Source organism: Esox lucius, chromosome 16 (genome assembly GCF_011004845.1).
Source record: "Esox lucius isolate fEsoLuc1 chromosome 16, fEsoLuc1.pri, whole genome shotgun sequence".
NCBI lineage: Eukaryota > Metazoa > Chordata > Actinopteri > Esociformes > Esocidae > Esox > Esox lucius.
The window spans coordinates 12,794,533-12,820,966 of NC_047584.1; the positions used below are offsets into that span (position 1 = coordinate 12,794,533).

General features: G+C 46.3%; 1 protein-coding gene across 3 annotated transcripts in view; it reads left to right on the forward strand.

Annotated features, from left to right (window-relative positions):
• Positions 1–26,434, forward strand: part of plekhm3 (pleckstrin homology domain containing, family M, member 3) — a 41,751-nt gene that overhangs the window by 5,214 nt on the left and 10,103 nt on the right. For 2 of the 3 annotated variants that reach the window (XM_010879964.3, XM_010879966.4), the window contains exons 3-7: positions 6,028–6,271; positions 6,519–7,306; positions 16,445–16,590; positions 16,737–16,930; positions 23,784–23,847. In XM_010879964.3, coding sequence (XP_010878266.2) covers positions 6,028–6,271; positions 6,519–7,306; positions 16,445–16,590; positions 16,737–16,930; positions 23,784–23,847 — 1,436 coding nt within the window. The remainder of the gene's footprint in view (positions 1–6,027; positions 6,272–6,518; positions 7,307–16,444; positions 16,591–16,736; positions 16,931–23,783; positions 23,848–26,434) is intronic. The other variant, XR_002197984.3, reaches the window with a different exon arrangement.

Consider the following 26,434-nt stretch of genomic DNA (forward strand, 5'->3'; position numbering starts at 1 on the left):
TGACACCAAAATCAAACTATTAGACCTAAATTTCAAGAGCTATGTTTGGTGAAAACACGGTACTGCTCATCACCTGGCTCATATCATCCTTACAGTGAAGCAAGGTGGTGGGAGCATCATGCTATGGGGATGCTTCTCAGCTGAAAGTATTGGGAGGCTGGTCGGGATTAAGGGAAAATATGAACCGCAGAGAAACTTTCAGAGAGGTCATTAAATTAAACCTGGTCCAGAACACAGAGGATATCAGACTGTGGCTAAGATTAGTCGTTCAGCATGACAGTGACCCAAAATACACAGCCAAGACAATGCTGGAGCAGCTTTGGGTGAAGTTTGAGTGTCCTTGATTGTCCCAGCCAAAGCCCAGACTTGAACCCAATTGAACATCTATGGGGAGACTTCACCAATGCTCCCAATCCAATCTGACAAAGCTTGACAGGATGGGAAGAATGAGAGAAACTGCCCAAATCTTAGTTGTACAAAGCTGGTAGAGCCAACCAAAGAAGACTCAAAACTGTGATAGCTGCCAGTAAGCACTTCTACAAAGTAATGTGTAAAGAGTCTAAATACTTCTGTAAATGACAGATACTTTCTGAAGGCACTGTATCTAGTATACAACTCAATGTTTGCAACAATTTCCATTCTGGAAAAAACATTTTATTTTCTGTCCCTAAGTCAGTCTGTCCTGTTGTTTTTTCCTGAAATCACCAAGGTGTTTGTTAGTCCAACATGTAGTCTACATCTCTGAAGGCAAAGTTTTAAAAGGGCTCTCATTGTTGTGATTGGCTCCCAGTGCTTGGTCTGTCTGGGTGTGGCAGTTGGTCAGTACAATAAGTGACTTCACTAGCTATTCTTTCTGGCTTTTTGGTCTTTGGCAGCTTCAGCCAGTGAGCTAGCCGAACTGGTACTCCCTATTCCCGTTACAAACCTTTCCCTAAATTACACCCTATCCCTGCATTGCTGGAGTGTTTATCGTCAGGTCCCTGTGTAAGCCTTAAAGCAGCTGCTGTAGTGTGATTTGTAGCTCTGGGTGGACTGATTTCCTGATCCAGCATTTTAACAGCTGGCCAGAGTCGAGCGCTAGCTACATGTTTGCGGTTTTATATGTCAGGTTTTGATTGCAGGCTGGCGTTGGGTGCATCGGGCAGGGGGGCGCAATTTTTGCATGTTTAAGTATCACGGCGTTACCAGACCACGATGTCACAACACAGCGCAGGTGCGCTAATTGAACAGCGCGCGCCCGGATCCCACCTCGTAATGCTGCTTCACACTTCCCAGAGCGCGACGACCGCAGATTGAGGCTGAATCTCAATCAGGCTTCTGTGTGTATTTCCATATTTATTAGTCCCTAGCGAGTGTTTTCGGATGCACGTGCAAGACTCAGAGGCTGCCTGTCTGTCAATGTTTTTGTGTTGTAAGATGGATGGCCACACCACCCCACTAGTTTTACATCACCAGTTAAAAACAGGCTAAAACCAAGGGAGAGGAACACTTGGCCATTTTAACCACACAGTTTGTTTCTCGTAAGCCTTTTGTGTCAGCCTAAGCTATTTGTCATTTCATTAGGCTAGTTCATCGACTGAATCTAGGCTATCACTAGGGAACAAGGCACAGCTTCAAGGCCCCATTTTGTGTAGAGTATGATTTGAACTGACAGCTTAGACACCAACAATGAGTTCATAACAAGATGTCCTCTCCTCACCTGCCTCAGGCCCAGACCATTCATGTCAGGTTATTGTTAAGTCCCTGTGACATTTCAGCAACGCTATCGCATCGGGTGGCACTAACGGCCATGCAGGGCCAGCCAAGGCCAGCCAGTTTAATCCAGTGGACGTATAGGGTTAGAGCGCTGCTGGTCGACCAAGCCCAGCAAAGCAAAGCGCAGGCCGCAGTTTGACTAATTGAGTCATGTTAGTGCACCTCGCCTCTTCTGCTGTGTGAATTGAACCGGGGAGCCCCCGGCACTCCCCCAGCCTTGCCCCTAGGGGCTTCTGAAGGCCAATGAGCACCCCAGCCTCGCCGTCTGTCCCGGTCTCCTGGCATCTGCTGCTCTCACCCAGACAAACTTAGACAAATTAGCCCGCTGGCTCACAGCCGACTTGGGCCACCACCGTTTGACAGAAGAGAACAGGGAGGCGTTAGGGTCAGTCCCAGCCCCTCTGAGACTAGTGTTTTGTTGAACAGTGGTACAGTAACAGTATTGTATGAGGAGTTTTTTTACACCCTGACAAGTGATTGTCAATTATTATCATTGATGGGCAATGTTCATGGATCGTACCTGTAAACCCAGGTAGAACTGTTGCTTATAAGGATAAGGAAGAAAACCAGTAGAATGTGTGCTCTCCTAAAACTTAGTATTGCAGATAAGCAAAGTGGCTCCTATGTGTCTAGCAGACATTTCCATTCTGTGTCATTTCATTAGCCTTCTGTACAGCTCATTGGCAACTGGTTAATGGAGACATGTCTGCCTATCTACAGCTACATGCAACACCCAAAACACAGTCCATACCCACCATACCCTCTGAGCAGGAAGCTTACAGATCAGATGGCAAAAAGAGGAATGTGAAGGAAGAGATAAAGAAAGGAGTTCTTGAAAGAAACGGATGGAAGGAGAGGGAGTGCCCCAGATTAGTGAGTTTCTCCTGGTTCTCTGTGTTTGCACAGTGTCCTGGGTAACAATGCTGTTTCTTCCTGCTAACCCCACAGGAAGCACTTTCACGGCTAGCCCCGTTAGCTGCTAATCACAAACAGAAATATCATCGCTCACAGTCTAACCTGGGCTGTTTGGCTCCACGTGTTATGTACTGCCAAATGTGTGGCCTTCAAATGGTGGGACAAGTAGCCTAATAAATGTTCATAAACTGGTTAAGTAAGCTGACTCAGACAATGGCTAACTGTAAACTACAGGTGAAAACCGCATTGCACTACAGCATACATTCGGCCAATGCAACGTACCAGCGGACGTGATGACTCCAAAAATAAAACGAAGAATATCTGGGCAACACCGCAACGCGCAACCGTAATGTTCTCTTCTTATTGAGTAATTAGTAATCCTTAGTATTGTGATATTCTGAGCAGAACCGTTGTGAATGTCACGTATGTCTGCTGTGCCAGAATGGACTCTCTTCTCAACCCCCTAGATTTTTTTACATTGTTTTTAACTATAAGATGCTTTGCTCCACCCGCTCAGTGCTGACTCCGCAGGCTCTGCAAAAAGAAATTCAGGTTCCCTACCTCACAGGTTATATGCAGGGGGTGTGTCTGTACACTAAATGCTCTCACCAGTGATTTTCAATGAACCTCTACTGAGATACCTATAGTGCATAAATGTAGTATCTCTATGCCATATCTGGTAATGTGAGGGGGACTTCTTTGGAGTTGAAATGTTTGATTTGTGAGTGGGAAGTAAAGCATTGGGAGAAGCATATAACGCCTTGCAGGTGTCTTTGTATCTCTCATTGCTGTCTTTTCTCTATGTATACAAAGCCACCTGGCTCCTTCACCACCCCACATGGTCTCTGATCACTGCTGTACACTCAACTACCTTTGTCATTCCATTTTCTGTCATCCAGGTGCTGACACATGTCACTGTCAGCCACCCACATCAAGCTCAACCCAGATAAAAAAGAGCTGCTCTTTCTCTAAGGTGCTGATTCAGGCACTCTGTCTAGACTCTGTTGACCAATGCAACGCCTTCCTAACTTGTCTTGTGTCACCCTGCTCCTCCACATACCATTTTCCAGTTGAAGCTCTCAAAGATGGTGTTGCCCCTCCGTACTTTCCATCAATGCTCCAACCCTACATCCCACCTTTGAAGCCTATTATCAACAGAGTACAGATTTCTAACTACATTCTGATGCATGCAGAGATACTAGGATTACCAAATTATTGTAATTTTTCTAACTGTTGAATGTGGTTTTTAGTCATTTTTCCATTGATTTTGTCAAATACATATTGGGCTTTATTGTCACAGATACCTCAATTTACCTCTGTGTTTGCTTGCATTGCACTTGATTTACCTCAATTAAAAGATACATTGCAAATATAAAAGAAATTTATGATCCAGCTAATAGAACGCAGTTACAATTTTAATAGCCTTTTTTTGCTCATCTTTACCAAGGGTGCCAATTATTCTGTAAGCACTGTATAAAGTGAGTACCTGGGGCCTGGCCCAGGATGCTATTTTTCATACTACCTATAATTATCCTAGCCTGAAATACTATGCCTTCTGTCTAACTTTCTAAAAACATTCCAAATGACTCTATTTCCAACTTTAATGTGTTTAAATCCATAATGGTTGTGGTTGTGACATGATAAAACAGTAAATTATATTCCCTAAAGTAATAATAAAAACATTTTAAAAAAACTATGTTTCTGTTCAGTCAAGCCCTTTTTTCCCCAAAATGCCAGTCAATGTTTTGACCTTAGCCTTTCTCAAACTAATGTGTTCAGTCTCCCCCAAAAACTTATATAATTCATGTGACATTTGTAACGTGTTTAATTAGGCTAGCTTAATGTCTCCAGCATGACAGTGTCTGTAAATCCCTTTTATTTAGGGCATAAAAATCCCCTGAGGGCTTTTAATCCAAGTCTCAATGGAAAAGCATCATTGCTGATGCGTCGCATTTGATTTATGATTTTTAATATATACAGAATTCCTGGCTGTGCGTTGAAGTTTTGACTTGATGATTAGAGTGACTGTCCTATACGGTAAATTCACCAAGAGAACACGGCTGAGTGCTAGCTGTTGAACGGAGCCGGAGGCCAATACTATTGATCCAATAAGCAGATGATAAGAGAACGCTGTTCTAGAGACATTCTGTCAGCACGCCGTGTGTGTGTGTGTGTGTGTGTGTGTGTGTGTGTGTGTGTGTGTGTGTGTGTGTGTGTGTGTGTGTGGTTATGTCTTACTGAACTCATGGGGACCAAATGTCCCAATGAGTATAGTAAAAACAGAAATGTTTTTACTCATTGGGACCTTTTGCCGGTCCCCGTGAGGCAAAAGTCAATTTCCGGTTTAGGGTCAAACTTACAATTGATTTTATAGTAAGAATTGGGGTTTCTTTAAGGTCCAGGCACTGTTGGTTAAGTTTAGGGTTAAGGTTAGGCATTACATCTAGGTAAAGTTTAGGCATACATTTTACTTTATTGAGGTTAAGGTTACGGTTAGGTGTAGGGTTAGATTAGGGTTAGATTAGGGTTAGGTTAAGGTTAGGGTAAGTGTTATGTTTAGGGTTAAGATTAGGACAAGGGAGCATGCAATTTCTATTTTCTGGTCCCCATGAGGGTAGCTGTACAAACGTGATCATTAGCTTACTTGTAACCTGATCAAGTAGTCTACAAACCCGTTTCCAAAAAAGTTGGGACTCTACAAAAAAGCTGGAAAATACAAATAACAACAGAATAACCTTTCTCAACTTAAAATTGCAAAGAGTTTGGTGATCTCATAATCCACAGTACACAATATCATTAACAGATTCAGAGAATCTGGAGAAAACTGTAAGCAAGGGACAAGGCCAAAAAATTTTTTGGGATGGCTGTGATCTTCGGGCCCTCAGGCGACACTGCATTAAACGGACACGATTCTGTAGTGGACTGCATGGGCTCAGGAACACTTCCGAAAACCACGGTCTGTGAACGCAGTACATCACTGCATTTACAAGTGCAGGTTAAAACTCGGCCATACAAAGAAGAAATCAGCTATAAACATGATTCAGATACGCTTTTTTTTTAAACATGTTGATGGCATCAAATAAAAAAGAAAATCATATATTTTTCCAAAAGCAATAACATTTCTCAGTTTCAACATTTGATATGTTGCCATTGTACAATTTTCAATTAAATATAGGCATTAAATGATTTGCACATCATTGCATTCTGTTTTCATTTGCATTTTCCACAGTGTCTTGACTTTTTTTTCGAAACAGCGTTGTATGTTGCTAAGACCTAATACATGTATTGCAGCTTATTTAACAGTTTAGAAAATTGTGTTTTTCCACACGTGTTCATGGTATTTGTGTGTTGTTGCAGCCCATAAGGACAGCGGCAGTGTCAATGTGGTGAAACAAGGCTCACTGGAGCATCGCGAGGGTCACAAAGGTCGCTGGAGCGTCTGCCACGTAGAGCTCACCCCCTGCGAGCTGCGCCTCTACAGCCTGGACAGCAGTGGTAACCGCCAACTCTGCACTGCCTACTCCCTGTCACACTGCCAGGGGGTCAGCCAACCCCAGCTACCCCAGGACGGGAGAGTCCTCCAAGCACTCTTCTTCAACAGGTACTGGAGGACCACAATGGTTAACCGTTGTTTCAGATGTTTTAGTCATGACTTATACAGTCATCTACCGCGTACGTGAGATTTACTGAGAAAACCAACAAGGTGACGGGCACAAAACAATACAGTCACGTCAAGGGATATAACTGCCAGCCCTGAAAGATGCAATGAAAGCTTTGGGTTGGTTGTTTTTTTCTCATCTCTGATAGCAACCTGTCTTAATGCCACTCACGGACATCTTCTTCAACAGCTCTACCCGTCTGCAGTTACGTGCTGCCTGCCAATGGGATGCGCAGGACTGGAGGAGGCTAATCTGGGAGAAGGTGCTGGCTGCCAGACCCTCCCAAAAGCAAGCAGAGCCATGTCCGCCGCTGTCTCGGTCTTCGTCCATCTCGTCCGGAGGCCTAGATACCAAGCCAGACCCGAGCGGTCCCGCCGAGGCTGACCCGCCCAGGCGTCCTTCTAATCTGCCCCCGGCGCGCCCCACGGCCCTGCCTCTGTTCACCCAGCACTGCACTGACGTCCTCAAAGCTGGCCTCCTCCACCAGCTCACTGACCAGAACAACTGGAGGGCCTTCACGTTCGTGTTGAGTCGGACCACGCTGCAGGCCTTCCCCACAGAGGGCCGGGGGCCTGTGTCAAAGCCAGTCCTCCGCTATCCGCTGGCCTCCTGCCTGGCCGTGCAGAGAGATGAAGCCGAGGGGGCTGGCGCAGCCCGCTTCCAGGCCGTCTTCCCAAGTGAGGTGCTCCGTCTGCGGGCTGAGAGCCAACTCAAGGCCCAGGACTGGGTGGAGGCCTTGCGGACGGCTGTGGCAGCCCAGAGACCCCAAGGGGAGGGGGGTCCAGGATCCAGCCATGCCCAGCCAGGTGCAGTGTCGATGGGAACAGGAGTGCTGCTCAGGACCAAGCCCTGCAGGGAGAGGAAGCAGAGGGATGCCCAGAGAGCCAAGAGACAGTCAGTGACCACCAGCTTCCTCAGTATCCTCACCTGCCTGGCTGTGGAGAAAGGTCTGACCACCCAGAGCTTCAGGTGTGCAGGTACAGACCTTTTACCAGCTGTACACACAGAAACACACAGTCCAAATATAAACTCTCACATCACACTATACGTGCTGGTTCATCTACATCTCTACTCCATAGTCTGTCAATCCTGTAGCTAAATTCCATAAGAACCCTGTCAGTAGTTACAAGTGACATAGGCCTGTGTAACTGCCCAAAGGACACGTTTATATTTCAGTAATTTATCAATCACGGAGACTTGAATAGTGAGTACATACATTTGCGTACTGTCCCCCCGTGGATTTAACCTGTGACCCTGGTGCTGTGAACGCCATGCTATACCAACTAAGATACATGTGACTGATACCAGCTGGTATAAACTGAGCTGATACCAATTGAGCTAGATTGTCAGTACTTGTAGCTGAGAATCAGCTAATGTATGCCAGTGTTATTTCTAAAAGGACATTGTCATTAGATACAAATGAACTGATATAGGCCTGTGTTACTGACAGAAGAACGTAATTAGATATAAGTCAACTGATATAGGTCTGTGTTACTACCAAAAGAACGTTGGCATTAGAAACAAATCAACTGATATAGGCCTGTGTTACTACAAAAATAATGTTGTAATTAGAAATAAATCAACTGATATAGGCCTGTGTCACTACAAAAAGAACATTGTCATTAGATACAAATCAACTGATATAGGCCTGTGTTACTACAAAAAGAACATTGTCATTAGATACAAATCAACTGATATAGGCCTGTGTCACTACAAAAAGAACATTGTCATTAGATAAAAATCAACTGATTTAGGCCTATGTTACTGCCGAATGAACTTTGTCATAAGATACAAATAAACTGACAAGCCCAGATAGGTTTACAGTAGTGCTCTGGAAACATTAACTCAGGTTTGCGTTCATTGCCCCATCTCAGTCTGTTAATGAGTGTTGAGCAGGTCTACCTGTCAACAGCTGCACACTTTTGTGGGGGTTAGGAGGATAGCCGCTAATCACTTTCAGATGCTGCAATACAAGCCTTGTACCTTTCAGTCCAATCTAAGTTGAGCACTGTGTTTGGCTTGGACACACACACATACACAGGCCCTTGACCTTTTGAACAAGTCAAGTTTGAGATTAGGCCGTGAAGCAACATTATAACCTGAAGCCTATCAGAAACTATTCCCTTATACTCCTATACTCCTTGTCAACCTTGAACTCTTGACCCCTTATAGGTTACACAAGGAAGTGTGTATGAGTAAGTGCGCTGCAATCCATGTTTTACCACATTTTAACATAGCTTCAATTCTGGGAAATACAACTTTAATGGCATGTCCTGACCTGAGCGAGACCATTGTCCTGGAGTCTCTCATGTGCCTGTACCCTTCTAAAGAAACAAACAAACAGAAACTCTCTCCAAAGGAATGCTAGGTAGGACATCAGATTTTTGGGTCAGTCATTTTCCACAGTCCAAACAAACACACACCCCTATCGGTTTTCCATTATTTCTTTCTGCGACTCAACCACATGGCATTACCCAGAGGCCTGTGTGGCGGTGCTGCCTTTGGTGGCCAAGCACCTTTGTTGTGGCTGGCTTCAAAAGGGCGGCTGGGAGACTGCTGAGGATCAAGGTGTGTGGGGCTCTTACCCACCACTGGCAGCCCTTTGAGCTCAGACCAGTCACCAGGCACACTGTTGGGGGTCAGGCTCCCCTCCCAGAATAACCACACACACTCTTACACTCATACTGACAACAGTCCAGTGGGAAACCAGCAACCTTTTGTTTTTAGTAGGCTTACTTAAGACCTTGTGGGTGCTATTATCTTTACAAAAGTTTCCACTCCTTGCCACTCCTGGGGTGCTAAACATCTTTTTGCGGAGTGGAAAGTTGGCTTAGCAGACAGGCAACCAGGCTAGCATCTTTGCATTTCCAGGAGCTGAGGCAGAGCTAAAACTACTGTCTTACTAGAGATGTCTCCACCAATGTACTGTTTAGTTTCCTCTGCCTGATATCTACCTACCAGATTGAACTCACTCACTGGTACCTCACTACCAGATTGACCTCACTCAATGGTACCTCACTACCGGATTGACCTCACTGACTGATACCTCACCTCCAGATTGACCTCAATTGCTGATACCTCACCACCATATAGACCTCACTGACTGATACCTCACCACCAGATAGACTTCACAGACTGATACCTCACCACCAGATAGACCTCACAGACTGATACCTCACCACCAGATAGACCTCACTGACTGATACCTCACCACCAGATAGACCTCACTGACTGATACCTCACCACCAGATAGACCTCACTGACTGATAGCTCACCACCAGATAGACCTCACTGACTGATAGCTCACCACCAGATTGGCCTCACTGACTGATACCTCACAACCAGATTGGCCTCACTGATTGATACCTCACCACCAGATTGACCTCACTGACTGATACCTCACCACCAGATTGGCCTCACTGACTGATACCTCACCACCAGATTGGCCTCACTGACTGATACCTCACCACCAGATTGGCCTCACTGACTGATACCTCACCACCAGATTGACCTCACTGACTGATACCTCACCACCAGATTGACCTCACTGACTGATACCTCACCACCAGATTGACTGATACAGTATCTTGCTACCTTGGTATCTCAGTAAATGTTTCCACGGTGGCTCTTTGTTTGGTCTCACTGGGTGTGAAATCTGTGCTCTGTAGAAGGAGATGAATGAGGTGCTTTTCTCCTTCTCTTCTGTAACCAGCTCTATTAATGCATGCCGTCTGAATAGCCCTATGAACAAGGGGAGCAAGCACCTGACGATAATTGGCCGGTAGAAAGCGGAGACAAAAAAAATCTCTTTTCATAATCAAAGAGTAGCACCCAGGAGGCCTGGATGCTGTGGTCACTGCGGAAGCTTATTGTTGGCTGGAGCTGCAGAGCTGTGTGAATGAGACATGTGGAGAACGAGGCTCGTTTGAACAAGATGTATATTAACAGCTGGATACAGCTTGTTCCCCGCTCTCTTCACAAACCCTTCTAATTACGGTCTTCCTTCCCCTGTTTCTCCTTTTTCCTTTCACAACTTTTTCTCATCTGTTTCGTCCTCTCTTCACAACTCCTCTCTGTCTCTTTTTCTCCCCATCTCTCTCTTCTATCCCTGTCTTCTCCCTCTTCCCGCCCTGGCCAATCCCCTTTCCCAGCTCTTTGGTTGCGTGCCAGTTTCCTTTTGACTGCTTGTTCTTATCAGTCACTTAGCTTTGGATGGAGAGTCAGGGGCCAGCCTGTTGTATTACAGTTTAATCGCTTTTCCCTAAACAAATATCCCCGGCCTCCACTGCTCTGTCAAGGGGGATTAGGGGGCGTGGGGTGACTAGGGGTGAGGACAGGAGGAGAAGGGGGAGGGAGAGGTAGTGAGAGCGGGAGTAAAGCGAGTAGGAGAAGGGGCGAGCAGGGAAGGGAACATGCCATTGTGGGCCCGGACAGAGAGCACAATGGCCAGGGACTGTAGGAGGGGGTTCAGGGGTCCCCATTCCTGTAGCTTTCACTCGTCTTTCTATTTGGGGGACGGGTGATTGAGCACCCTGTTCCTCTCATACTCTGTCCCCCACCACCCCACCAACTGACCCCCCCCACTGGCCCCAATTTGTTAGCCCCTATAAAGGATGGATGGTTGATTGCCCCCCCCCCCCCCCCCCATGGCTGTGTGGGGGCTCCGGGGGGGTTCTGGGGGGAGGCTGTGGGAGCATGTGCACCTCTTCTTTCAGCTGGGCTCTGATGTCTCCTAATGACCAATCAGACCTCAGCAAATCTGTGGCCTAAGAATTTGTAAAGAAACCAGAGCACAATGGACTGAGAAATGCAACAAAACAACCAAAAAAACTTGATTGAGTTAAATCTCTCTGCCTGCCTTCACTCTGCCTTGCCCTGTTCTTTTCTCTAATGGCAAACCTATTTCTGAGGAGTAGCCGACTCAAAATGTCATGCGCTTTGCCGTTTCTTGCCTGGCTGTCCTTTTGACTGGAGGGATGAATCAGGGCATCCTTGTTAGAACTGCGGCCTGTCGTGATTCGTTTTGGCAAGGCATCTCAAGGCTCCTCGCGTGAACCAGAACAGAAAACATTGCCTACTATTTTACTGGCCCTGGTGATTATCAAACTCAAGACATGTCTATTAGGTCTGTTACATTATAACTGGTGAGATGTTTTTGTCAAAAGGCAGACAACACTTTAGCTACCCTTTTATTCTGGCTAGTGGCTCTTTTCCTGTGTGTTTTCTTTCTCGATTTGTTTCGACGCAGTAGTGCCAAATTCAAATGCACGCTCCGCCCCAAATCTCGGCATGTGATTGTTCACATCAAACCTATACTGAAACAGCATTTAATGATCAATGTTTATTCAGCTGATTGTTTTTCTTGCGACCGGTGTTCGTTTGATGCCGGGGACCCTCCACCGCCACCACTGCCCCGCCACAGGAGGCTGAATGGACCCCCACTGTACCCCAGGTCCCTCTCAAAGTTAGGATGAGCCCTTTCATTCAGCCTGTGTCGATTCACCAGGTACTGAAAGGAGAGGGCTTTTGTAGTGATGTGGAGGACAGAGGAGAGGCGATAGAACAGGGGAAGAGGGGCAGGAGGAGGAGGGAGGAGAGGGGGCCATAGTGGAGACGTTGGAGGAGAGAAGATGGAGGAGAGAGGGAAGGACAGAGGTCTGAGGACAGAAGTAAGACAGAGTGGAAGAGAGGGTACAAGAACATTGGAGACCAGAATAAACATGAGGAAAATAGGAGGGGGGGGTAGCGTTTGCTGGGAATCTAGGAGTATTTAGGTTGTAAAGGGGGAGGGATGGATTGATGTGGACGTTCACATCAAACGATTACACACACACACTTTCACACACAGATTTTTCTTTCTTCACACATTTTGATTTGAGTGTTTATCAGTCCGAAAGAGACACATCAAAGCAGAGGCCTCTTTCCTTTGCCCCGCCCCAGCGCACCCACACTCACACACACACACACACACACACACACACATAGGAACACACTGACCAGTATCTCTGGAGCAGCGTGGAGGTGTAAACCTGCAAGGAGTTCCACTAGAGTGACCCATTCTAGCTGTGGGACTGGGCCCTCAGGGGCCACAGCTTAATAACAGTGCCTAGTATAAAGGCAGAGAGTTTCCCCACCTCATCCCTGTCTTACCTCTCCCCACTGTTGCTTTTGGAAACTCTACAATGGCCCTAGTTCCCGTCAGCACCACTACGGCACTCTGTTCAATCCTAGAAGCCTAGAATGTGCCCAGCTGTGTTTGGACGCTGTGGCTTTGGGGTAGGACATATCAGTGAGGTAGCTCTGTATGCATTTGTTATGGTTAACTTCTCTGCGCAAGGGTTTTTCTTTCCTGGCGGTCTCAGCAGCGCTGCCCACAAGACCCACTGACTAGCGGTGGGCCGCGGTTCGCTGGTGTCCAGCTTCTTCCCAGCAGTGACACAGCGTTTGGTCCCTGGCACATGCTCTCTCTCTGCTGGACACTGTCCTCAGGAGCCTCAGCATCCCTCCGTACTCCCTGCCATAATGCATATCATCCGCAACCAGGAACCACACCGCCAAGACGCCATCCAACTCGACCTGTGATGTGACAGACCTGAGGCCTGAAGTCAATTCCTCACTACACGCCGGGGCAGTTTGATTGCGTTAAATAAATCAAGGCCGTATAATTTTTCTGCACACATGAATGAACGCTACATGGCCACCGGAAATGGCCCTTCATTCACCTTTCATGGTGACAAAAACGTAAGCGTGCTACCTCAGCGTTGATAGAATGAGTAATTGATTCATCAGGATGTTTGTTGTCGGCCTATAGTAGCAGGAATACAACAATCGTCAGTAAAAGCTGGCCTTTTTTGCCTGTGTGGCAGGAATCCCTTTCGCAACCCTGCCTGACCTCGACTGCTCCTTTTGTTTGAAAATAACATTTTAATATGCAAGTTCTGTTTTCTGTTCTCTTAGAAAACAAAATGCGGTATGTTCATGATTAAGTCCTGTAATGAAATGAAAAAAACACTTTTCACCAAGGGTAAAATCCATCTATTCTGTCAAGTTCAAACAGTTTAACCCATTGATACCTCCTGCAGGAAATGTGGCGCATTCTGAATTTTTTGGCTATTTGTTTTAATGCGCACGCTCTTTTGAGGCCCCACATTTATGCACAATTCATTTTTGCAATAATCCAACCCAGACTGAAGCCAGGGGGGAGTTGCGTAAAACCATAAGCTTAGTAAATGTTGCCCAATCGTCAGTCATTTCTGAGCCGGCTTGGAGGAACCCTTCAGAGAAAAACCTGATGGCTAAAAGCGACCCTGGTGAGTGAGTGGGCTGGCAGCAGGGCAGCAGGCGGGAGAAGGGATGTGTGTGTATTTATGGAGCGAGGCTGGTTAGCGCGGGTTTGGCTTGCGCTCCTACACTGATTACAGGGCAGTCCCTACACACGACTCCCCTCTGTGGTACGCTCCGCTCTGTCCCGCACTGCCGTGTCCAGGGTGTGTGTGTGTGTGTGTGTGTGTGTGTGTGTGTGTGTGTGTGTGTTCACTCGGGGTTAGATTGTAGAGAGGGGACTAGATTTAACGGGGGAAGACACCAACTTCGTCTTTTTTTAGCTTGTGGTCCCAGCCCCGAAAACCTAAGTTTACATTAGCTCCAGTGTGCCTGATGTCGGTTGGCTGATGCTTGGCTGACTAACCTCCTCTCGTGGCGTGCCCGCCCCTGTGTTGATGCCGTATTTCTTTGGGTTTAGGAAGGCACGAGGAGATGGCTTCTCCCACTTACACAAAAACGGGGGTACAGCGAATCAGCCCTTTGCTTAGTAATTTATCTGACTCATAATGGAGCCTTTTAAGTTGCCTACAGCTGGCTTTCTCTCCACCCGAATCACAAAGGAATGATTCAATTTAGACTAACTAATTCAGTGTTTCCCGCTTATTGTAATAGCGGCGGCTCTTCTATAATGTGACGTGCCGCCACAAAGTATTTTTATGAAATATGATGTTTGGTCCAAGCTGAGACCAGTTTACCAGTGCACCAGCATTGGAGCAGAGCAACAATGTCCTGCGCCTGGTGCTCGGCGTATCAAGCTAGCAAATGAGGAAGGTAATGGGCTGTGTCTGTGCACGCGCACATTTGTGTTGAACTGTAAGTGGCTGTGACATTGATATACAGAAGGTAGCCATCGTCTGAGAGACAACCAAAGGTGAGAAGCAGGCTAGCTAACTTGTCACAACTCGATAGCTATAATCTGCTACAATAGATTAGCATCATGCGGGAAACATTTGAAATTTGGCATCCACAATGAGACCTCCGGGTTTTGTGTTTTGCTTTTAATAAAAGTTTGCTATGTGTCTATGTAGTGTACACCCCCCCACCCCCCGTTGGGGGAAAGTACTGGAAATACTGTAATTGTTTAGAGAGTATTCTTGTGCACTTCTTTTTTTTTTCATAGAACTTAATATTTAAAATATATAAAATCTGAAATAAAAAATTATATGTCCGTCCCCACACCAGGAAAGTCGCTGTTCAACATTACATTGTTCTCCCGTTGATCTGGCCCTTTGTTTCTGGGTTGTTGTAGTCTGCTCATGTTGCTTTTCTTGTTTTGGTATCATGTGCTGACTGCTGATTGCCTTTTTCCAACATGTGTAGTGTGGTATTTTCCTTTCTGGAAGACAGCAGATGCCCTAATGGTCGGAGTGTAGGGCTAGTCTGGTGCTATAAATCCCTGAAATGTCACTGTGAAAAATCTTGGCGCTCTTGAGCAAGGCGCAAAACCCTGATTGCTCAAGTTGTCCTAGACGACCTGCTAAAATGTAAAACATTAAACATCATGGTAACTAAGCTTTTGGCCAGAGAGGTTGTTGGGTTTATCATCTTTGGGTCCTGTAAGGTTTTTACACTGATGTACACAGTGTTTATCCGATTCCGAAATTAATCTTACTCATTGCTCATTGACGAATCTCCATTAAACCATAGGCCCAATGTGGGTTCAGAAATAGATTCCAGCCGGCCCCATATGTTTCTCTTTCAGACTAAGTAACCATTTGTTTATCTGTTTCCCATAGCAAGCTAGCGCCAGTCTATCAGTTCCTCCAGTCCACTGAAAACAACATGCTGTAGAAAATGCTCTAGATTAAGCTGCCAAAATAAGAGACTACTTTGTTCATTCTGATCTTCTCCTTTGTCCCGATCGGCTGTTCTGATAGCCGCTGTCAGTGTCCGGCTTTGGGGTTGGTGTTTTCCTATGAATTTTCCGCTCCCCTGTCTCTTTCTTTCTCTCCTATCCATGTCTGATCTCTTCCCTCTCGCATCTTTGTGAGCTACATTTGAAGACGCCACGCTCCACCGAAAAAGAGGGTGCCTGCGAGCCCGTCTCCCCTCTCATCTCTCTCAATTTCCTTCTTCGTCTTACCTTGTTCTTTTCTTCCACCCCGGCGTTCCCGACCCCCGTCCCTCCCAGATCGTCCTGGGGGATAAGGGACACCTGCTGTTGCGGCGGTCACCTGTTTGGGTTCTGTGCATCAGCCCTTGGCGAGGGCCCCCAAGTGTTTGGGAGAATGCAGGCAGGAACAATGAAGAGAGCGAGACACAGCAGAGAGTTTTCAGAGGACAGCAGCACTACTAAGAAACCCTCAATAAAAGCCTAGGATCTCTCTCTGTTGAGTGTTTATAAGACCGCAGAGTATTGAAGTCTCCTCTTATTGTGACTGGAGGAAGGAGTGGGGAAGGTTTTCACTGGGATTCACTGAACTAGGGCATGTGGCTGGAATTTGATGGTCTTCGTAGTCATAGATGTTTGTTTTCTTGGTTGTGGTTGTGAGTGTGGCCATTAAGGAAAGGTGCCATAAACTGATACTTATTAACACAGTTGTTCAGACCCCAGACTGACGTCTCCCCTCTCTAATCATTAGCCGTAGCAAATGGGATTTTCAGTCTCCTGACCTTTGACCCGTTGAGGACACCAGCCCCAGAGTCGTTGGCCTGAATATTGGCTGGCTGTTGCGACATGTTCTAACGGCTAATGGTTAATAGATGTGGGACTTTATCACCCGCCTCCAGTGTGTAGACACATGCCAACACACACACTCACCCGGAATTACTCACCCGGTGTATCTTTGCAGGGTGCCAGAAGCCAGTGGGGTTGTCCCGGGGCAAAGCGAAGGTGTGTTGCTACAGCGGCTGGTACTACTGCCAGAGCTGTCACCAAGACAACCTGTTCCTTATCCCAGCCCGTCTGTTGCACAACTGGGATACCAACCGACACAAGGTGAGAGGTCAAGGCAGGATTTAACCTTCGACCTACCTTATGTGACTGATCCCTGCAGGTTATATTTTCCCTCCGAACTGCCCACTGCCTGTCGCGCAACGCTGTCTCAAGCTGTCCCCGGCAACCCCTGTTTGTCTCTCGACCAGGTGTCCAAGCAGGCCAAGGAGTTCCTGGAGTTTGTGTACGAGGAGCCCCTGCTGGACGTGCAGCAGCTGAACCCGTGTCTCTACGAACACTGCGAGGGCCTGGCGGCAGTGCTTCGTCTTCGACAGCAGCTCCAGTCGCTCAGAGCCTACCTGTTCAGCTGCTGCGCCGCCGTGGCTGAGGACCTCCGCAGAAGGTGAGTGGAGAGGGGAGGGCGTCCACCGCGGCCTCTGATGGTTCGCAGGCCCGCCGAACGGACACTGACGTTTTCGAGTCCGGAATTAAGAAGATGTGAATATTGGGGGGGGGGGGGCGGGCAAAGGCAGGCAAATGGTGTAGCACTAAATGATGGTGAAAATGGGAGTCGTATTGTTACGTGAGTGGTAACATCAGAGTGGGATTTAAGCAGTTGGAAGACTACTAACGAGGGGTGGAATGGTAATAGTGTACTGATTTCACTTGAAAGCCCATTTGATGACTTTATTCCAAGTCCATGTTAAGTATAAACGTGTCAGTGGTAGAGCGTACAAAAGTCATTTTTCAAGGGCAATTCCAAACCTATGAATGCTAAACAACAAGTACATGCTAGGTTCTGAAACGTAGCCCACTTGTGAGGTCTGGAAGTCAAAGTGTGCATTCTTTTTCAGGTGATTTGTATTAATTGAGATGTTTGCGTTACAACAGTAGTATCATTGGGTTGTCATCCAAGGAGAGAGCCCACAATACAGTAACCAATGTAAAGTACCCATGTTATATTTATGTTGACAGTGGACACATCTCCATGTAATTTACTACCAAAGAAGCTAGCTAGCATTACAGTAAACAACTTCCTGAAGCTAGCCGTCCGTGCAGCCAATGATATCGGCTGCACTCGGCTTGGCTGATGCTACGGTTCCCAGTTCACGCAAGCACAAGCATGTTTCAGCTTTACACAAGCATTTTTCAGCTTTATACAAGCATGTTTCAGCTTTACACAAGCATGTTTCAGCTTTACACAAGCGTGTTTCAGCTTTACGCAAGCATGTTTCAGCTTTACGCAAGCATGTTTCAGCTTTACACAAGCATGTTTCAGCTTTACACAAGCATGTTTCAGCTTTACACAAGCATGTTTCAGCTTCACCAGACAGTCAGTATGCTTTCACACACCCTTGAACCAACGGGAGAATGCAAGTGTGCATTGTGAAATTCAGTCTCTGTCTCTGGATGATGGGAATGAGGGGACCGTGTTTATCTGAGGAGGTCCACACTAAAAGGCCTGTCTCTGGGGTGATGGATGCTCTCGGCCCCGGACGGGGTCGCTCCCATGGGCTGCAGACACTCTCTGTGCCCCCCCCCTCTCCCCGCTCACACTCTCGTCCATGCACTTTGGAAGGTAAACTCTACTATACTCGACACGTTTACTGGGATGTTTCTCTCGTTGGGAAGCTTGTTATTTACTTGGTCAATGCCTGGTTTTCAAATCCAGTGTTATTCCTTTTTGTTTTTCCGTCCAGGTCAGTGTTGTTTTTCTAGACTGACCTGGTCTATTGGTCTATATGCTTGCCGGTCCGGTTCTCCTTGTGTGCCTGAATGTGTGCCTGGCAGGTTTGTCTTGTCTCAGTAGGTTGGTGCAGAGGCTACTGCAGACCGTTCCTGGTTCACCTTTTGATATCTGTCTCAGTTTGACACAAACCAACAGATGGAGCTATGAGACCCTCCTACACACACAACAGGTGGAGCTGTGAGACCCTCCTACACACACAACAGATGGAGCTATGAGACCCTCCTACACACACAACAGGTGGAGCTGTGAGACCCTCCTACACACACAACAGATGGAGCTATGAGACCCTCCTACACACACAACAGGTGGAGCTGTGAGACCCTCCTACACACACAACAGATGGAGCTATGAGACCCTCCTACACACACAACAGGTGGAGCTGTGAGACCCTCCTACACACACAACAGATGGAGCTATGAGTCCCTCCTACACACACAACAGGTGGAGCTGTGAGACCCTCCTACACACACAACAAATGGAGCTATGAGACCCTTCTACAAGCACAACAAATGGAGCTATGAGACCCTTCTACACACACAACAAATGGAGCTATGAGACCCTTCTACAAGCACAACAAATGGAGCTATGAGACCCTTCTACAAGCACAGACACAACACACAGCCTGGACGAACAGAGCGATCCCAGCCGGCGTTACCAAAAGAAGACGGGCGTGTTTACGGCAGCACCCCCGACCCCGTAGCACACCTCGCCGAGGTCCTGTGTTTACCGCCATGCCATTAGCCCGTGGCGGCTAATGCCCCATATTTCACAACAGTGCAGGATTAATGAGGCCGGTGGCGCTAAAACCTTCCGCCGGCGATCCATCGGCCCTCTGTGGACCTGCCACGGGCCGTGAGGAGGCCAGGGAGCTGTGAGGAGAGCTGCCCTGTGTTTATAATCAGCCCCTGGCTAGGGGGGAGAGAGCTGTCACCGCCAACCCACCACTGACCCACACACAGAAAAATACGCCGCTCAGTCACACAGATCCGTTTTACACGTCTGTGTGTGTGGTTTCTGCAGCACACGTCAGTATTCACACCGTATAGGTCCTTAATAGGATCCAGTACATACTGTACTACTGTACTGTGAACCTATTGTAATCAATTCATACATAATGTTAGTAATAATACTCAGTAAAATCACTATAATAATAAGAATCAGAATGTATTCAGCTTCTATTGTAGTCACACTGCCTGAGTCAACCCTGATAGCGACAAGAAGAGTCAACCCTGATAGCGACAAGAAGAGTCTACCCTGATAGCGACAGGAAGGGTCAACCATTATAGCGACAGGAAGGGTCAACCATTATAGCGACAGGAAGGGTCAACCCTGATGGCTACAGGAAGGGTCAACCCTTATAGCGACAGGAAGGGTCAACCCTGATGGCTACAGGAAGGGTCAACCCTGATGGCTACAGGAAGGGTCAACCCTGATGGCTACAGGAAGGGTCAACCCTGATGGCTACAGGAAGGGTCAACCCTGATGGCTACAGGAAGGGTCAACCCTGATAGCTACAGGAAGGGTCAACCCTGATGGCTACAGGAAGGGTCAACCCTGATAGCGACAGGAAGGGTCAACCCTGATAGCGACAGGAAGGGTCAACCCTGATAGCGACAGGAAGGGTCAACCATTATAGCGACAGGAAGGGTCAACCCTGATGGCTACAGGAAGGGTCAACCCTGATGGCTACAGGAAGGGTCAACCCTGATGGCTACAGGAAGGGTCAACCCTGATGGCTACAGGAAGGGTCAACCCTGATGGCTACAGGAAGGGTCAACCCTGATAGCTACAAACACTTGACCAAGAAGAGCAGAGCCTAGCAGTTTCTTCCCTGTAGACAGCCAAGCCCCTGAGGAAGTAACTCATTAACACACATTCAGACCAGTCTCTACAAGGGGTTCACACAGCTACTGAATTGGAGGCTTCAACACTCAGGTTAGAAATCTGATCAATACTGCTCTGTGTCCTGTGCTTTTAAACCCTTTTTACTTGTGTTGTCGGGCTTGTTTTCTGTATGTCTTTAGGCTGTCAGTATGCCTGCCGTTAGTCTCTGTTATGTCCTGTGCTGTGCATTCCCTGGCTGTGTGACAGATATGGTATGCTGGACTCTGTTCTGATTTATGTGTTCCAAACGGCAGCCTGTTTCTATGAAGCGCACTACTTTTAACCCAGCCCAATATGGCTCTGATCAGAGGTACTATTCAGGGAATAGGATGCAATTTATGACGACACGTCTGACTGCTGGCTTCCCTCTCTGTATGGTCTAGTCTGTCTGACAGTTCAGCACTAATGCAAGTCTCCCCCAACTCTCTGGATATCTGTTAATGACTGTTAAGAGACAAACGCACAGACCTCTCTGGATATCTGTAAATGAGAGTAAAGACACAAACACACAGACCTTTGGATGTCTGTAAATGAGTGTTAAGACACAAACACATTAGACCTCTGTGGGTATCTGTTAATGACTGTTAAGACACACAGACACACAGACCTCTCTGGATATCAGTTAATGACTGTTAAGCTTCCTGTAAACGCATTCATCCTCAGTTAAACAAATATAGTCCACCCTACAAAGCTCACAGCGTGTGCGTGCGTGCGTGTGTGTGTGTATGCATGTCTGTCTACTCTGTGTTATGACATTGTTTGTGTGGGTCAGATTAGTGCTGAGGTGAGGTCAATCTAATGAAGCTTGAAGCTGATATGTGAATGGTGCTCTGCCCTCCCTGCCTGGACCTCAGCCATGCCACCTCCTCTGTCAAGGTGCACACACACACATTGCCTCTGCAGAATACACTCAGATGAAGCTTTTTCACACACACAATGTTAGGGTTATTATTGTTTTTTATGGGGATCAATTGTTAGGATAGTAAAGTGTGTGTGTGTTTAGTGAAACCTGTTGTGGTTAGGTTTAGGGAACATGGATTTTTGGGTCTCAGGCCCCCACAAGGATAGAGAGAGTGGAGATTTCGGCAAAGTAAGGACCCTTTGGCCGGGCTTGATGAAAACAATATGATTTTGTTGAGAGTTAAGGTAGGTCTTTGTATTTATCCATAGGGGCTAGGACGTAGGGATAATAGATTTTTTAAGGGTACGAGTCCTGACTTTGATAGCATGTATTAGTGCAGATAGAGGGTGCATGCAAATTGTCCATATGACCTCTCACTACTCACTATCACTTCATGGGTCCTTGAGCTGTTATACGAGCTGGCGAGAGTCAGACTGAATGGCGGAGTGTGTTATGTGAGTGTGTGATGTGTTATGTGAGTGTGTGTTATGCCGTGATTCCACTGGTGCCAAACACTCATGTTTTAGCACTGATGTTTTTTTCAGTTTCCACTAGGACGTGGCCGAGTAGCCCGGCTCTCAATTGGTGCCAAGCCCCGGACTTTAGGACTTAGGGCGGGGTTTCCGGGTTGACACGTGACGTGGTCTGAAAACGTTGCATGTTCTATTCGAATGGCGATGTGTATCGTTTGCTTTAGGCTTCTCGTAATGGTCCAATCTAACAAACAGATCCCTGATAAAATAATAAAAATGAAGGAACAGTACAGGGCAGCAAAGACTCAGAACGGAAAGTGTTGGAAAGACCGAAGATGATGCGATACCATATGCTCAATAGAAAAATGGAGCGCTGGAACTGAGACGTACCCTGCAGAACCTATAACAACACATAATAACCTCAGTGTTCTCCCAAATCCTTCTATTAAAGGTAGATCGTTTTGACAAAATACTTATTAAACTGGTTTAGTTGCACTGTCACTAGTGTAGGTGGAGAAGGAGCTGGCTGCAAGAGTTTGAGGAAGAAATTTGTTTTATTACTCAAGTTCAAACGCCGTATTGTAAACAAACTGATCATGGCGTTATTGTTTATTTTACTAGAAGACAGAATACAACAATGGTGAATGTTCGTAGGATCCTTTCTATGGTAAAGAAAAACTCCTTCACAACATCCAGCCAAGAAGAACACTCTCCAGGAGGTAGGCATATCATTATCCAAATCTACCATGAAGGGAAGACTTCACAAGAGCAAATACAGAAGGTTCACCTCACCACAAGGTGCAAATCATTCATAAGCCTCAAGATTAGTCAGGCCATATTAGACTTGGCCAACAAAAACCAAAAAAAGACAGCCCGGTTCTGGAACAGCATTCTTTGGACAGATGAAAATAAGCGTACAACATCATCTGTAAAACACTGTGGAGGCAGTGTGATGGCATGGGCATGCATAGCTTTCAGTGGCACTGGGTCATTAGTGTTTATGGATGATGTGACAGAAGACAGAAATAGCCGGATTAATTAATACAATATTTTTGTTCAACTCCTTGAATTAAAGCTGAAAGACTGCACATTAATTGCATCTCAGTTGTTTCATTTCAAATCCATTGTGGTAGCGTACAGAGCCAAAATTATGAAAATTTTATGTGTGTCCAAATATTTCCGGAGCTAAATGTATCTATATACACTGCTCAGAAAAAACTCAGGGAACACTTAAATCTCAAATTGGGTCTCGATGAACAAAATGTATAATAATATTCTGCAATGGCCGAGTCAATCGCCTGATCTCAACCTGATCAAGCATGTATTTTACTTGCTGAAGACAAAACTTAAAGCAGAAAGAGCCACAAACAAACAACTGAAGACAGCTGCAGTAAAGGCCTGACAAAGCTTCACAAAGGAGGAAACCCAACGTTTGGTGATGTCCATGCGTTCCAGACTTCAAGCAGCCGTTGCCTGCAAAGGATTCTCGACAAAGTATTACAAATGCACATTTGATTTATGTCTGTGTTAATTTGTCCAATAACATTTCAGCCCCTGAAATGAGGGGACTGTGTATGAAAATAGTTGCATTTCCTAAATGTTTCATATGATATTTCTGTTCAACCCCATGAATTAAAGCTGATAGTCTGCACTTCAATTGCATCTCGGTTGTTTCATTTCAAATTCATTGTGGTGGTGTACAGAGCCCAAATTATGAAGATTTTGTCAGTGTCCAAAAATTCTGGACCTAACTTGCGCGCGTGCATGTATGTAGGGAAGGCAGTGGAACAGGCATTAATGCAGGATGGAGAGAGCAGGCCCGCTTCACCCAGTGAAAAGGCACCTTTCACCTCATCTTCCTTCCAGCCCTTCTTTGCTCCTTCTGTTGAATTAACCCCAATTTCCCGGGCAATTTGGCCCCGGCGTTTCCACAGTAACGAAGGGGTGGATGACTGATATGTATGAGACCAGGCTCATGGTCTTGGTTTTGTCATCACCTTGTATGAATCTCTACATGAAAGGGCCTGTCATGTTTCATACACCTCTGAACACTAACCCATTTACATCATGTGCTTTGAAGTTTATTTAGTTCAAGCTGAGGGACAAACATTTGCTCTGGTACTATTTATTGGTGGGGCTACCGATAAGAAAATGTGCGCAGTTACTGCTATAATAGATTTTGGATGAAAGGGCCAGTATAGAAAAGTGTTAATGAAACTGACAGAATGTTCATCTCTGGCCTCCATAGGATCTTCCCCAGAGAATACTTACTGCAACACATCCACCTTTACTCCCTGGCTGACCTGCAACAGGTAAGACTCACTCTGATATACAAAAACACACCACCACCTTCCTGCCAACAAATTATTTCGGATTGTTCTCAGAAGAAAGCCTGTGCTGTCACCAAACCACCAAACCACCTGGAGTTTGCTGAATCTTAACTTTAATTGGAACCAGGGTCTGTGGTCTGATTGGAGTTTGTTGCCAAAAAGCTAAATGTGTCCAGAGTTAGATTTGGGTTTAAAAGAGCCATAGTCAGGCAGGAAAGATGCTCATCCCCACTGTAAAGTATGTTAGTGGATCTGTGATATTCAGCGCTGTTATACCTCCAAAGGCCCCGGGAGCCTGGTTAGGATACATCAAGCACTCAAAGTTCCAGGAGATTTCAGGGCAAAATCTTTCTGCCTCTGACAGGAGGCTGAAACCGGTTCGTAGTATGGATATTGCAGCAGGAAAATGATTCAAAGCAGTAATTGTGGCACGTTTTTGAATAAAATATTTTTTTCTAGATTACGATATACATTTATTCCATAATCTTTATAATTTTCGGTACATTTTTGGTTAGGTTCCTATAATTCAGAGGAAAGTATTCAAGCCCCTTCAATTTCTCCACATTTTGTTGTGTTGTAGACATTTATTATTATTTATTTACATTTGTTTTTCCCCTCAATCTACACACAATACACATGACAAAGTGGGAGGAAGAATTGTGACAATTTATTGAAAATAAATATCTCATATACAGAAGTATTTAGACCCTTTAATCAGTAGTAGCGCCTTTGGCAGCGTATACTTTGAATCTTCTTGGATTTCCATCAGCTTTGCACACCTGGATTTGGGCACATTTTTCCTTGTTGATCCTCTCAAGCTCTGTCAGTGTCGATGGGGAGCGTCTGTCAACTTCAATCTACAGGTCTCCCAACAGATGTTCAATGGGGTTCAAGTCCAGACATTATGCCAGACATCTTAAATGTGTGCTTTGGATTAGGGTTAATGTCACTGTATTTGGCAGCAAAGAAGCTGCCAAAAAGTTACCACCCTTTTAATTTTTACTACAACTCCCACCATGTGAATGTCTTTGAAAGCCCACCTGTCTACAAAATAATACAAATATTTTTGTTGTAAATGAAATCTATATAGCAAGTCTATTACACAACATGTGTTAGAAGGTGAAGCGTTCTGAATACTTTCTGAAGGTGATGTACACCAATCAACCATAACATTTTGACCACCTGCCTAATATTGTGTAGGTCCCCCTTTTGCCGCCAAAACAGCCCTGACCCTGGAGGCATGGACTCCACTAGACCTCTGAAGGTGTGCTGTGGTATCTGGCACCAAGACGTTAGCAGCAGATCCTTTAAGTCCTGTAAGTTGTGAGGTGGGGCCTCCATGGATCGGACTTGTTTATCCAGCACATCCCACAGATGCTCGATTGGATTGAGATCTGGGGAATTTGGTGGCCAAATCAATACCTTGAACTCGTTGTTGTGTTCCTCAAACCATTCCTGAACCATTTTTGGTTTGTGGCTGGTCGCATTATCCTGCTGAAAGAGGCCAATGCCATCAGGGAATACCATTGCCATGACAGAGTGTACATGGTTTACAACAATGCTCAGGTAGGTGGTACGTGTCAAAGTAACATCCACATGAATGGCAGGACCCAAGATTTCCCATCAGAACATTGCCCAAAGCATCACACTGCCTCCGCCGGCTTGCCTCCTTCCCATAGTGCATCCTGGTGCCATGTGTTCTCCAGGTAAGCGACGCACACGCACCCGGCCATCCACGTGATGTTAAAGGAAACATGATTAATCAGACCAGGCCCCCTCCTCCTATTGCTCCATGGTCCAGTTCTGATGCTCACATGCCCATTGTAGGCACATTCAGCAGTAGACAGGGGTCAGCATGGGCACCCTGACTGGTCTGCAGCTACGCAGCCCCATACACAGCAAACTGCAATGCACTGTGTGTTCTGACACCTTTCTATCAGTACCAGCATTAACTTTTTCAGCAATTTGAGCTACAGTAGCTTGTCTGTTGGATCGGACCACACGGGCCAGCCTTCACTCCCCACATGAATCAATGAGCCTTGGCCACCCATGACCCTGTCGCTGGGTCACCGTTTCTTGGGGGTTTCTTTGGACCACTGACCACTGCAGACCGGGAAAACTCCACAAGGGCTGCAGTTTTGGAGATACTCTGACCCAGTCATCTAGCCCTTGTCAAATTCGCTGAGATCCTTACGCTTGCCCATTTTTCCTGATTCTAACACATCAACATTGAGGACACAATGTTCACTTGCTGCCTAATATATCGCACCCACTGACAGGTGCCGTGATAATGAGATGTTCAGTGTTATTAACGTCACCTGTCAGTGGTCATAATGTTATGGCTGGTCAGTGTATATACACCCACACAGTAAGCACATTAGCACAACGTGTTGCTGCCAGGATGGAGACTTTCTCACGCACAGTATCTTGCTTGGCCTCAACAGTCAGTCAGGCCTGCAGATCTAAAGCAGTCCCTCTGAGTTGAGAGGCACTCTGTCTCCGACACCTCAATCTGCTAGCAGCGCAGGCCGTTGGGACAAGGGCTCACAGCTTTCTGTGTGTTGTACAA